The following is a 12,826-nucleotide window of genomic DNA, read 5'->3' as shown; positions in this document are numbered from 1 at the left end:
CTGCCTATAGCAAGGTCAAGTAGAAGCTGGGCACATTGGCTGCTGCCTATAGCAAGGTCAAGGGCCAGCCTGAGCTATAGAGTAAGACACTGACTCAAGAAAAAAAGAATAAAAGAATCTATAACCAGTGTTGGGTACATATCGATCGATTCCCTGTGCTCAGGAGGATGGATGTGGAGTGTTGCGAATTCAAGGTCAACCTGGGCTGTAGTGTGGCTATAGTGCGATTGTCTCAAAAAAACCTAAAAGACTGCGGATGAGATGAGTTTTGGTGGGAGGGGAACGACTAAGTAGGGAAGAATTCTCACGTTGTAAGGGCCTGGGGTGGAGGGTGGGCAGAAGGAGTTTGCGTTATAAGATTCAGACTCCCTGTGAGTATCCTACAGTTTGTATGACTGATGCTAGAGATGCATGCTGCTTCAAATAATGGCACATCCAAATGTTTCTAACATTTCAGTCACTGTTTTATTTAAGGGCATCAAATCCAAACATCCAAAGTTTCATGAAGAGAAAGGGCTTTGGCAGCGATTTTAGAAGACTAGAATCCTTTTATATTAAAAAGTAAGTCGTCTGAAAGCCTAACCATCAGTGTGCCTTTAGTTCTCTGCTTTACTTTCTCATCTTCTCCGCCCTTACAAAAGTGGAGCCACGGATGCCCGCTAAAGGAGGCAGCGCTGTACCCTGTTCTCTTTATAATGCTGAGCATTTGCATTGAGGAGAAGCCGGCTGCTTTTTGAGAACTCAGCTCCGAGCCCTGGCTACCCTTCCTCTCCCGCACTATCCAGGCGCTAGAACTCACGCCCCTTGTCCTACAAGACCTGGAGCAGCTCTTTTGCTCCTTACCATTGCTGCCCATGCCTGTTGGCATTGATCAGAATTGAAGGCAGCTGGCTGCAGCTACATTTCCAGCATTCCACAGCCAGGGGATTGGTACTCAAGGGGTGGCTGCCTTGTTAGAAAATCCAGACAGAGCACTTCCCGGGAGTTTGGTGGACAGTGCTGTTCTGCTGGGAATTGGCACATTTTTCCCATAGGGACCAGACCACCCTTAAGTGCCATGGGCCATATGGAGTTGCAAATCTTTTTTAAAAAGAAAGGAAAAAAGAAAGCATTGCAGATTTTAAAACCCATTCTTAGCTGAGCCAGAGAAAGGCTGGCTGCAAACTGTGGTTTTCTAGGCTCTGCTCTGCGCAGATGCTCAGAGTTCACACAGAGTTCCTATTAAGCTGTTGTGTGATATTGTTTGTTATTGACGAGCCGCATTCTGTGCCAGCCAACAGCTGGATGTTACTGCTGTGACATGACAGACTAGGTGACAGTTTCCTTTCTTCCAAGAATCCTTTGGAAACCCAAGAGATGACTAGAGTTCTGTTAGGACTGTTTTATGCGGGTCTGAGGCCACTTCTCCTATTCCAGAGAGCAGGACTTACCTCTGCTGTGCTAGGTTCCAAAGGGTGGGCTATGTGCGGTGCTACCCAGCTTTGCTTGGCTCTTCTATACCAGTGTTTCTCAACCTGTTGGTAGTGACCCCTTTAAGACCACTGGAAATACAGATACTTACATTATGGCTAATAACAACAGCTAAATTAGTTATGAAGTAACAACAATAATAATCTTATGGCTGGGGGCCACCTATAATAAAGGGTCGCAGCATTAGGAAGGGTGAGAGGCACTGCTCTATTAAGATGTGTCACAAACCCAGGGAAGGGAGCTCAGGGCTGGGGCTGCGCACCCCGAGGCGCTCCCTGAGGGACCTCTGGTCATGTAAATCACACTGAGACAGTCTGAGCTTAATCAGAAGGAAGGGGGGGGAGCTGCATCCAAGCAGACTGAGTGTCTCTCTCACTCGGTGGTGGCTATGGAGGAGACTGGAGAACTCTGCCACATTGTTTAAAGAGGCAAACTAAGTCTTCTATGCAGGAGGGCACGACATGTATCCCAAGCATGGAGTGCTGATCGGCAACTCCTGCCTTGGTGCTTTAAGCCTGTAGTGTTTTAAGGGAGTTAACTTTGTGTGTGCAGTTTCAGTCTAGTCAGCAAGACATAGTCTCAAGTTGTCTTGAGGTTGAAGAATTTTTTCCATCTTCCATGTCCCTTCCCCTTTTCCTACCTTTCTGTGCTACCTGGACTACACAACATAGCTGGTTCTACATAGCCATTTAATACTTTGATATGGTACCTTGCAACATTTCATGTTCTTGGTAGAAAACATGTATGTTTTAAGAGTGTTAACTTTGTGATCCTGAATAACTGACCATTTTTTCAATGTTAGGATTTTGGAAATTATTTCATCCTTAAAGAAGAACTCCATTGTTTGGCAAGAAGTTTTTGATGATAAGGTGGAGGTAAGAACCAGGAAGACTCCATCTCAGGCCTGGAGTGATGGCTCAGTGGGAGGGTTATGTTAGCCTGAGGACCTGACTGGGAGCCCCAGCACTGGCTTTCAGAGTTGAATGTTCTGTCAGCAGTCAGGACAGACGGACAGAGATGGGGTGAGAGGGCTCACTGTTCATGCTGAACTATTTGCTACAGACAGACTCAAGGAGAGGAGCCATTACTTCAGTTATGCACCTCCTGGTGATCCTCTCCGGCTCCACAGACAGCACCAGTACAGCGCTCAGACTCAGACGGAATTAAAACTCATCAGCCATCAGCCAGCCGAAGGGACTGAGGGAGAGTCAAGGCAGAAACTAATCAGTATGCATCATATACATACGATGTCAAGAACAAACTTTTTAAAAAGGGCCAAGCATGGCCTAGTGTGTGCCTGAAAGCCAAACACCACCAGGTGCTGGGACGAGAGGGTTGCTGGGACTTGTTAGCCTCCAGCATAGCTCAGGCTCAGCGAGAGCCTTTCTCAAGGGAATCAGGTGATCAGAGCAAGACAGCACCCCTACCCCTGCACACGTATGCACACATTATACTATGCAGATACGAAAATCCATCAGTACTATAGACAACTTGCTCTTCTTTCCCCAACTCCTGTTGTCTCACAAGTTGAAGTAATCTGAATTAAGTTCCTTTTGGTTTTTAAGAGCAAAACACAACAAATGAGCTTTTTAAAAAACAATGTTAAAGTGGTTTTAAAATATGTAAAATCAGGACTGGAGAGATGGCTCAGTGGTTAAGAACACTGATTGCTCTTCCAGAGGTCCTGAGTTCAAATCCCAGCAACCACATGGTGGCTCACAACCATCTGTAATGAGATCTGATGCCCTCTTCTAAAGTGCAGGCTTACACACAGGCAGAATGCTATATACACAATAAATAGGTAAATCAATATATACTTTTAAGAAATATTTTTTCTGACAAAATTATTTCTTACAAGCCCAGCTGCCACTGTTACCTTTCTGGTGACAGTGTCATGGTTCCAAGTTAAGTAGAACATTGCTGTGGTAGAAATAGATTTGAGGTGCAAATCTTACCCATCTCTGAAATATTAGCTATAGTCAAAAGTTAAATATCCAACTTTGAAGGTTAATGTGAACACCACATGGCACTGATCAAGAAAAAAGGACGTATGATTTTTCTAAGATCTTAGAAATCTATGTTTACCAATTGTGATCCCGTGACCCTATAAGACTGCATTTACTGGACCCAATTCTCTGACAGCTTCAGCCGGGCACAGTCATCGAAGTGTGGAAGAGTGAGCACTACTCATATGAGCTCATGCAAGTCACAGGGTCTGGCTTCCCTGCCATCCTTTCTGCTCCTTGGTACTTAGACCTCATCAGCTATGGGCAAGACTGGAAAAACTACTACAAAGTTGAGCCCCTTAATTTTGAAGGTAAGCAAAGCAAACATCATGTAACTCCCAGTCTCCTGAATCTAATCTGGATGCTTCTCCACTGTCCACTGTCCTGAGGGGGACAATGTGTAGTCTGAATGAAATACATAGCAGGCCCTTAGATTCTGCCCCTGTTTTCATGCAGTTGCTTTTTGTATCCGAGATGTCTACGTGCGTTAACTTTGAAAGGCACCTACGTTGCACGTAACTCCTAAGTAAGGCTTTTGGTCCCTTTACTAGCAATTCTATTTTATATAGTTTTTGTATTTCAGTCTTTAGAAAATGATTATATGATTAAAAAGTTTCAAAAATATTGATCCACTAGAAACTATGGCTTTCTCTAGAAAGCATTTTCAGGATCAAAAAATAATTATAAAAAATAGTTCTTAAATACTCCCTTTTGTTTTGTTATGAAATACCAAGGAATAAGTATAGTGGTAAGCCCGTTAAAATGAAGCTTGTATTTTCTCAAACACCACTAATAGGGAATGCGGGGAGGGGCTGAATGTGGGGTCCAAACGAGTCTGTGTGGGACCCTAGGGGAAGCATCTGCGCCCCAGGCTCACCGCAACCCTCTATTATGTCGAAGAGCACTGAGCCAGGGTGGGAATAAAGGCTCTGCTGCCTACAGGAGGGCACAGAGCGGATGTAGGAGGACTCTAGAAAGGAAACCAGGGTTGTACAGCTTAGCCTCTCTCTTACCCACTGTCGTCGTGCAGGCTCTGAGAAGCAGAAACAACTTGTTATTGGTGGAGAGGCTTGCCTATGGGGAGAATTTGTGGATGCAACTAACCTTACTCCAAGATTATGGTAAGGAATTAAGGTGGGGCTAGCCGGCCTGAAGGATGCCTTGGCTTTATTCTCCATGTAAGCAGGAGAGAGCTCTTAATCTCCTTATGCAGGTGACTTAAGGGAAAAAAAAAGTCTAAACTGCTTTGGAAATTGCATATTTTAAAAACCAGGCCTCGAGCAAGCGCTGTTGGTGAGAGACTCTGGAGCCCTAAAACTGTCACTGACCTAGAAAATGCCTACAAACGGCTGGCCGTGCACCGCTGCAGAATGGTCAGGTGAGACCCTTCCTCCCCGATCCAGGATCTCTTCCATTCATTGTCACTAGCCCATGGAAGATATATTTCAGTATAACTGCCATCTTAAGGGAGTTAGTAGCTTAAATTAGAATATTAAATCGTTGCAAAGGTGGGAGAGGATTTGCTAAGGTGCCATGAGACGGGAGGCCACCATTTAAAACATCTCTCTGTGTTGTCTGTCTACAGCCGTGGAATAGCTGCACAACCTCTCTATACTGGATACTGTAACTATGAGAATAAAATATAGAAGTGACAGACGTCTACAACATTTCAGCTATGATCATGTTGATTCTGAAATCATGTAAATTAAGATTTGTTAGGCTGTTTTTTTAAATAAACCATCTTTTTATTGATTGAATCTTTCTATCCCTGAATCAAACACTGAATCTTTGATGTGAGCAGCTTAAGAAAATAAAAGGAAAAGCTTTGCACTTGCACTCAGTACTCCAGAGCGCTGCACTGTGTGAGTACCGTCATCTTGCATTGGTTTACAAGAGAAATGTGAGGCTGGAAAGAAGGCTCAGGTATTTAAGACTGACCACTCTTGCAGAGGACCCGAGCTCAGGTCCTGGAGCTCCATAGCCACACCACAATTCCAGCTCCAGGGGGATGGAACATCTCAAAAGTAAAACAAGAAATGTCCTCCCAGGCGCAGGCTTCTGGACTCTTGCTCCCGGGGGTGGTGCTGTCTGGGAGGTTTAGGCAGTGTATCCTGGCTTCAGGAAGTTCATCACTAGGTGGACTTTGAGAGCTCATTGCCTTGCTTCCTGCTGAGAAAAGAAACCCCCCCTTTTTTTTTTTCTAAGCTGCCCTGGCCAGGTTATTTTTATCACAGTACCAGAAATGGCAGGGATAACCAGGGCCCAGCTGCGGTGCATTAAGAATGGCAGCTCCAAGGCCACTCTGCTGGGTCCTGTCAAGTTCTTTCCACACCAAAGCAGCAATTTACTAGCCAGTTAATAGAACAGCATTCTTGCCGGGAATAAAGCAGGCGGCTGGCCCAGCTTTCCCCGCTTTCCCCGCTTCCAAGGGCCTATAGCCCAGGGGCCAAACCACTCCTCTGGTTGAGTAGAGCGCTCTGGTCTTGAGGACTCATGGCTTGGTAAGTTGACAGTTCTAAGGCAAAAGTAGCTGAGCCAGATGTCAGAGTTCGAAGCACAGTTGAATATCCCTAATGAAAGAAAGTTCAGTTTGTTACTGCACTTAATTTACGCCTTACATTTCTTATCTTGGGGATTATCTTTAGACCTCAGAAGAGAAGGTGGTGGTGAGTACCACCGCCTCCAGGGAGAGGTTTTCACAAAGAAAGAAAAGGGAAATACTATGAGAAAACCTTTGCATAGGTGATCTATGCACGCATTCTGAGGTAACTGACTCTGTCCTTCCCTCTTGTCTGTCAGTACCTCATGTCTGTCCTAGGGGCACAAGAGCCTGGGTGGGGAAGACAAAACTTATCAGAAAAGAAAATACATGGAAGCAGGGGTTAGACAGTTAACAGCCTGACCACATTTGTGACACTGTGCCTTAATCTTTGTGGCTCTGTGATTGAAAGTAACATGCCTGAAAAGCAGTGTTCCCGAGTTCTCAGCCACCACTGAAGGCAAAGTTCCATGGTGGCTGAAACCTTGGCATGCATTCTGTAAACCCAAGCCCGATGCCCACAGTGTCACTCACACCGTCACGGTCGTCTCCTAGAGTAAACACCGTGTGCATGTGTCAAATGCAAACAACTCACCATTATCTCTGCTAAAGGAACAAATCCTACAACAACTCTGTTGTCTTGGCGACTCTGGATTTCCTGAATGTTCCCTCTTCTTTGTGCCAAGTCTGCCAGGACAGGGCTGAGGTACTCCCTGCTCACGGTGACCTCGAGACTCATCAGAGGTTCCAGCACCTGTTTGTCAGCTTTCTTCAGGGCCTAAAGAGATTTCATAAACTGAACAAATTTCTACTCCAGTACACGGAAGATAGAGAAAGGCTAATTCCTATATTCCTGAGCAGAGGGTTCTGGGAAGCTCACTGGCTTTAACACTCCACAGAGAACACTGTATAAGGAGCCAAGAAGTTAGAACTTGTACAGTGGCCACATGCTGGAAAGAACAGCAAAGGAGAGCACCGTAAAAAGCCAACAACAAAGGCAACAGTCAAGACAACTGTCTACAAGCAAACCCTTTCTGTAGTTACAGTTTATAATCTTAGACTTCATCGGCCACAGAGGGAACCTGACAAGATAAAACAATCATGTGGGAAAAGGTAAATATAAGAGAAAAATGCTTCCTTCAGGGAGGAACTGGCCTCCCAGAGCTGCCCTCCATCCTTTTCACAGACTTCTGAACAGTACCTCACTGCAGAGCTTCCACACCAGCAGCAGCTGCAGCCCATTTCTGAGGACTCAGTCTTGTCCCGCACTGGCCTGCTGTGGGGCAGTGTGGGTACTCTGCAGCTCCCCACTGGGCCCCAAGCCTAGCTCAGCAGTTTCTTTTCCAAGCACGTCTCTGGCCTTTCTCATTTGCTGATGGGGTTAGTAGTTCTCAGTTTGCTTAAATGTACTTCTCTGATTTCCTTTTTCCAGCAAACACCAGTATTTCTATTCCTGTTGCTGGCATCTTGATTCAGACCTCGTCTAGTTCCTGTCTGTCCTAGACTGTCTTTCCCGTGCCAAGTGCCAATTGCTTCTGTGTTCTGACTATATATACTTCACTGATCAAAACATTTATTCTCCATTGTTCCCAGAACACACTTCAAACCTTACTTAGTGCTTGAAAGCTTCAGTGTGACCTGTGACCTCACTTTACTCTCCAGTTCTAGGCTAAGGTACTCCCACACTGGGAAAGCACATGGGGGTTGATCAGATCTGGTGGGCCACTGAGGCAGGAGGCAGAAGGCCATGACACTCAGGACAACTCAGGTGATCACATGCGTGGTATTTTGAGAGGGAGGATGCTTGGCCTAAATCTGTTTTTCAATGGGACTGATTTGTTCTTGTTTTTTAATGAAAACAATCTTATTTGGACAAATTCAAATATTTGAAATTAAGGGTTTGAGAGATGGTTCAGCAGTTAAGAATACTGTCTGGTCTTGAGTTCAATTACTAGCAACCACATAGTAGCTCAAAACCATCTGTAATGGGATTTGATGCCCTCTTCTGGCATGCAAGGGTACATAAAGATAGAGCACTCACATACATAAAATAATCTTTAAAAAGAATTTAACATTAGATTTCCATTGTCCTTTACATTAAAGCCCAATGTCAAGCTGACCTCAGATCTGTCCATTTAAATCCACCAGGCTTTGGGGCTGGAAAGATGGCTTAGCAGTTAAAAGCATTGGGTATTCTTCCACAGGACCTGGCAATTCAATTTCCAGCATCTATATAGCAGCTTACACATTCTGCTAACTCCAGTTCCAGAGCTTCTGACACCCTCATACAAACATACATGTAGGCAAACACCAATGCACATAAGATAAAAATAATCTATCTAATTAATATATATATATATATATATATTCCCCTCTCCCCAACCAGGCTTGTAGCTAACTGTAACATCTCAAAAGTAAAAAAAGAAATGTCTAAAGGTACACTCTTCACAGGCCCAGGTTTTGTTTGGAAAGATCTTTTGGTAAAATCAGAATGTTTTGTTTAACCTGTCTGACCAGTAATTTCTAAAATCTTTCAAATGAAAATTTAGTTTTAGAAATCAAAGTTTTCCCATACAAGAGCTAGTTTAAAATGTTTAAATCCCATTTGTGTGTGTGGTATGTGCTCATGTAGAGGTCATAGGACAACGTTCTGAAGCCACAAGGCCTCTCTACTATGCAGTTCCTGAGCATTAAACTCAGAAGTAGGCTTGGTGCTAAGTACCTTTACCCTCTGATACTGGATCTGGGTGGCCCCATGGTGACATAAGGTCTGTGGAATGTGTGGTACTGGCATCAGTGCCCATCCTTAACGCAGAAGCATGAAGGGTGCTCCGTACCTTCTGCATACACCGTGAGATGCAGGCAGTGACCATAGTTGTGGAGGTGCCAGGGTGAATCATCAGTGAGTGCAATGTCATTGCCACGTCCTGGACTGGGGATCCGAGCAGAGGTCCTGGGTGGGGAGAATAAAGCACACAGTACACACAGTCCAATAACAAGGAGCAATGCAGCACGAATTCACGTGAAGTCCAAGCACAGAGAACACTGGCGTGTCTGTAGCACACGGACCAACTCAGGCTGAGTATAACATCGAGGCCCAGTGTGCAGTGCACTCTGGTACGCCCAAGATCCTGGCTCAAACTCCAGCATGAGGGAAAAAAGGAAATAAATAGTCACCAGGAGACAGGTGTGCGTCCCTCACCCTGGAGGCATGCGCTGTGGACGGCACTTTCAATGGCCTCCCGAGAGGCCTGCAGCAGGTCTTCACCCACACAGTCAGCATACTCGATCGTGGCCACGGCACAGGGCTCTTCCGATGGCCGGACTTCCAGCTCCGCACTCACCAAGTGCCGCTTGTCTCCGAGCACCCTATCGAGGGTGTCTGCAGACAAACACATGGAAATGTGTGAAGAATAAGGAGGGGCCTGCACACGAGGCTCAACGTTTGCCAGGATAATGAAGGAAGCCAAAGAAAGATGCCAGGAACAGGCTGCCCCAGGACACTGCCTGCCCTCGCTGAGACTGCCTGCATCTGAGTCCCCTCAAAACTAAGTCTTTAAAAGTATCAACCTTGGGAAAAAGGTAACACTCAAATTGTATGACATCTAGAGGGTACAAAAAGCTGATAATAAAAACTATAAACCTTGTTTCTCTGCCAATTTCCAAATTTAAATTTCCTATATTCCTTCAGCAATATTTAATGTTTCTCCCCTCCCTCCCCCAAAACCAGTAAAGTATTTCCTGAAATACAGAAAAACAGCTTTTCGTGTTTTGTTTTGTTTTTGGATAGAGGGTTCTACTTTCTTTGTAAGTACTGGGGACTGAACCCAGAGACTTTGCTCCCCCATTGACTATGTCCACATTCTTACAGCACTTGTTACCAACACCTGCCCTGAGCACACATCTGCTGTCTTTAGTGTCCTCACTGTATGCATCCTGTGCACATCTGCTGTCTTTAGTGTCCTCACTGTGTGCCACTGTGCACATCTGCTGTCTTCAGTGTCCTCACTGTGTGCCCCCTGTGCACATCTGCTGTCTTCAGTGTCCTCACTGTGTGCCCCCTGTGCACATCTGCTGTCTTCAGTGTCCTCACTGTGTGCCCCCTGTGCACATCTGCTGTCTTCAGTGTCCTCACTGTGTGCCACTGTGCACATCTGCTGTCTTCAGTGTCCTCACTGTGTGTGCCCTGTGCACATCTGTTTACTTTTGCCATTTGCTTTCCCTACAGGCCATGCTCCCATCCCAGCCGCATCTCATATAAACGAGACCATATTTATGAATAATTTCACATCATACTCAGTAGTGCGCATTTACGGTACTTCATCCTCTATCTGGGTTTTAATGATTCCATATTTGACAGTGAGCATAATTTTTAAGCTGGTTCCTGTAATCTTTGGGACCTTTATTTCCTTTTATAAAGCATTTATTTGTATAGTACGTTACTGTGGGATGCCCTTGAGTTATACGTTGAAATACATCTCTCTAGAGTTCTGCTTCCTTTAATTTCTTCAAAAGAAGAACCTATCCATAAGTACCTAAATCCTTCTTAATGTTTCTCACACAAGCTGGTTCTGGGGCTTTAGGCTTAAAGCTCTGCGTTAGAAGCTTGTAACTGCAGATCCTGATGTTCCCCTCGACACCATGCCCAGACACGTTTCTTGTCTCCTGACTGTGTAGACAAAACTCCCAAGTTTCCTCTTTCTGAGATGAAGTGGCCTCCAGACCCTGGGGGGGGAGGACAGCAGAGTCCCCCAGGAAGAGGGCTGCAGTGGTTCCCCCTTCCTCTCTCCTCCACTCTAACCAGCTCGGGTCTTAGTTAGGAGGGCGTTACTTGAGTCACCCTGCATTTTCACTGTTGCAGGTGCATGGTCCTGCAGCAGAGTTCCTGTGTCACTGCAGTCATGTTCCGTTAACTTTCCAGGAGTCAGTCAAATGTGGTCAACAGACTCAGCAGTGCTGTTTTCCCAAGGGCGATCCGCATACCCTCAGCACTTCCGGCCTGCATTACTTCCCAACCTGTCCATGACAGCTCACCTTGAGGTGAACAGTGACCATTGTTATTTTGCTTAAGGGAACCAAGTACAGAAAACCTGAGTGCTGACATTCAGGACAGTCACACAGAAACTGCACCTCCTCTAGCATGCTATCTGTAAAGGGACACTGTATTCAATAACGGAATTATTAATGGACTTCATACAATAAATATGAATTGACTTCAAATTCTTAGTCCCATTTCAGTGGTAAGGGCTGGAACAAGCCAGTGATTTCACTGTCCCACGGCCACAAGGAAACACATTTGTCTGATGGGTGGGTAGCAGTGGTACCAGGCCTTCTGTGCTAATTTTTTTTTAAATACACACAGTAAAACTGTGGGAGACACTAGAAACTGTGACTTCTGTTTACACAACTAAACACTAAACAAACCCAGAATGTCCAAACTGTTGTATTTTTTTACCTGCGGCGCGAACTGAGTTTAAGATGGTTTCCCGGTACGCCACCTGCAGAGGCCCTAGATAGGTCTCTAGGCCATACTCCCTCTTGATACGGTCATGAATAATCTCAATATGTAGCTCCCCCATACCACACAGGACAGTCTAGTAACAAAAAGGAAAAAAATAAAAACAAAAAAATAAAACAAGGCCAGGTGTGGTGGCACACGTCTTTAATCCCAGCACTCAGGAGGCAGAGGCAGGTGGATTTCTGAGTTCGAGGCCAGCCTGGTCTACAAAGTGAGTTCCAAGACAGCCAGGACTATACAGAGAAACCCTGTCTCAAAAAAACAAAAAAAATAAATAAATAAATAAAATAAAAATAAAAAATAAAACAAAATACTATATATAGAAAAAATAAATGCAAAGTATGATAAAAAGAAATGATGTTCACATATTTAAGTAATTTTCTATTAATTATGACTGAGTTTCTTTTGAAAACTTTCTGAGGGCTCCTACCTGAGAACACTACTTCTGACTAGAATATAAACCAAATGCAGTGACCTCTGGGCACTGTCTCTGCCCATGACAGTCTGGTGACCAGCTGTGTAAGTGGCACCAAGTTAGGGTCACACACACTTCCTAACCTGGCTGGAGCAACAGGAGTGCAATCAATGCTCACAACTTCAGGATTATGCCTCTTATCTCCTTTCTTTGTATGCAGTTTGCTTGTTATTTATTGTTATTGTATGTGTGCTATGTTTGTGTATGGTGTAAGGAAGAGGCATGTGTAGAGGTCAGAGGACAGCTTATTTAGATTCCAGGATGGAATCCAGGTGTCTGTTGTGTGCAGCCAGTGACTTTACACACTGAGAAATCTCACTGGGCCTAGTTTTAATATTTTATGTGTATGGATATTTTGCCTGCATGTGTGTCTGTATTCTATTGGCATGCCTGGTGACTAAAAAGCCATAAGAGGGCATTGGAGTTGAAAACAGAAGTGAATCATCATGTAAGTGTTGGGAATTGAACTCAGGACCTCTAGAATAGTCAGTATTCTTAACCACTGAGCCATCTCTCCAGTCCTCCTCATTTAATTTTTGACAGGGTTTCACTTGTGTGCCGTCCAACTTCATATCAAACTTGTAGCAATCATATTACCTTAGCCTCTCAAGTATTGGAATCACAGGCAAGAGACACCCAACCTGCTAAACCCTTTATCTTGTCTTTTTTTCAGGGCTGGTGGTGGAATCACAGGCAAGAGACACCCCAAACCTGGCTAAACCCTTTATCTTGTCTTTTTTTCAGGGCTGGTGGTGGAATCACAGGCAAGAGACACCCAAACCTGGCTAAACCCTTTATCTTGTCTTTTTTTCAGGGCT

General features: G+C 44.8%; 2 protein-coding genes across 2 annotated transcripts in view; one reads left to right on the top strand and one right to left on the bottom strand.

The window, feature by feature from the left end:
• Positions 1-5,315, top strand: part of Hexb (hexosaminidase subunit beta) — a 25,048-nt gene extending 19,733 nt beyond the window's left edge. The window contains exons 10-15 of the mRNA XM_021180112.2: positions 475-561; positions 2,273-2,345; positions 3,613-3,787; positions 4,507-4,597; positions 4,750-4,854; positions 5,062-5,315. Of these exons, the coding sequence (XP_021035771.1) occupies positions 475-561; positions 2,273-2,345; positions 3,613-3,787; positions 4,507-4,597; positions 4,750-4,854; positions 5,062-5,122 (592 nt within the window). The 3' untranslated portion in view covers positions 5,123-5,315. The remainder of the gene's footprint in view (positions 1-474; positions 562-2,272; positions 2,346-3,612; positions 3,788-4,506; positions 4,598-4,749; positions 4,855-5,061) is intronic.
• Gfm2 (G elongation factor mitochondrial 2) overlaps positions 5,200-12,826 on the bottom strand; it is a 40,137-nt gene continuing 32,510 nt past the window's right edge. Inside the window, exons 17-21 of the mRNA XM_021180110.2 lie at positions 11,471-11,609; positions 9,218-9,397; positions 8,853-8,968; positions 6,611-6,793; positions 5,200-6,046 (exon numbers count right to left, since the gene is read on the bottom strand). Of these exons, the coding sequence (XP_021035769.1) occupies positions 5,909-6,046; positions 6,611-6,793; positions 8,853-8,968; positions 9,218-9,397; positions 11,471-11,609 (756 nt within the window). The 3' untranslated portion in view covers positions 5,200-5,908. The remainder of the gene's footprint in view (positions 6,047-6,610; positions 6,794-8,852; positions 8,969-9,217; positions 9,398-11,470; positions 11,610-12,826) is intronic.

Source organism: Mus caroli, chromosome 13, assembly GCF_900094665.2.
Source record: "Mus caroli chromosome 13, CAROLI_EIJ_v1.1, whole genome shotgun sequence".
Lineage (NCBI taxonomy): Eukaryota > Metazoa > Chordata > Mammalia > Rodentia > Muridae > Mus > Mus caroli.
Note: the sequence above shows the minus strand (reverse complement) of the source record. Positions and strands in the feature narration are given on the sequence as shown.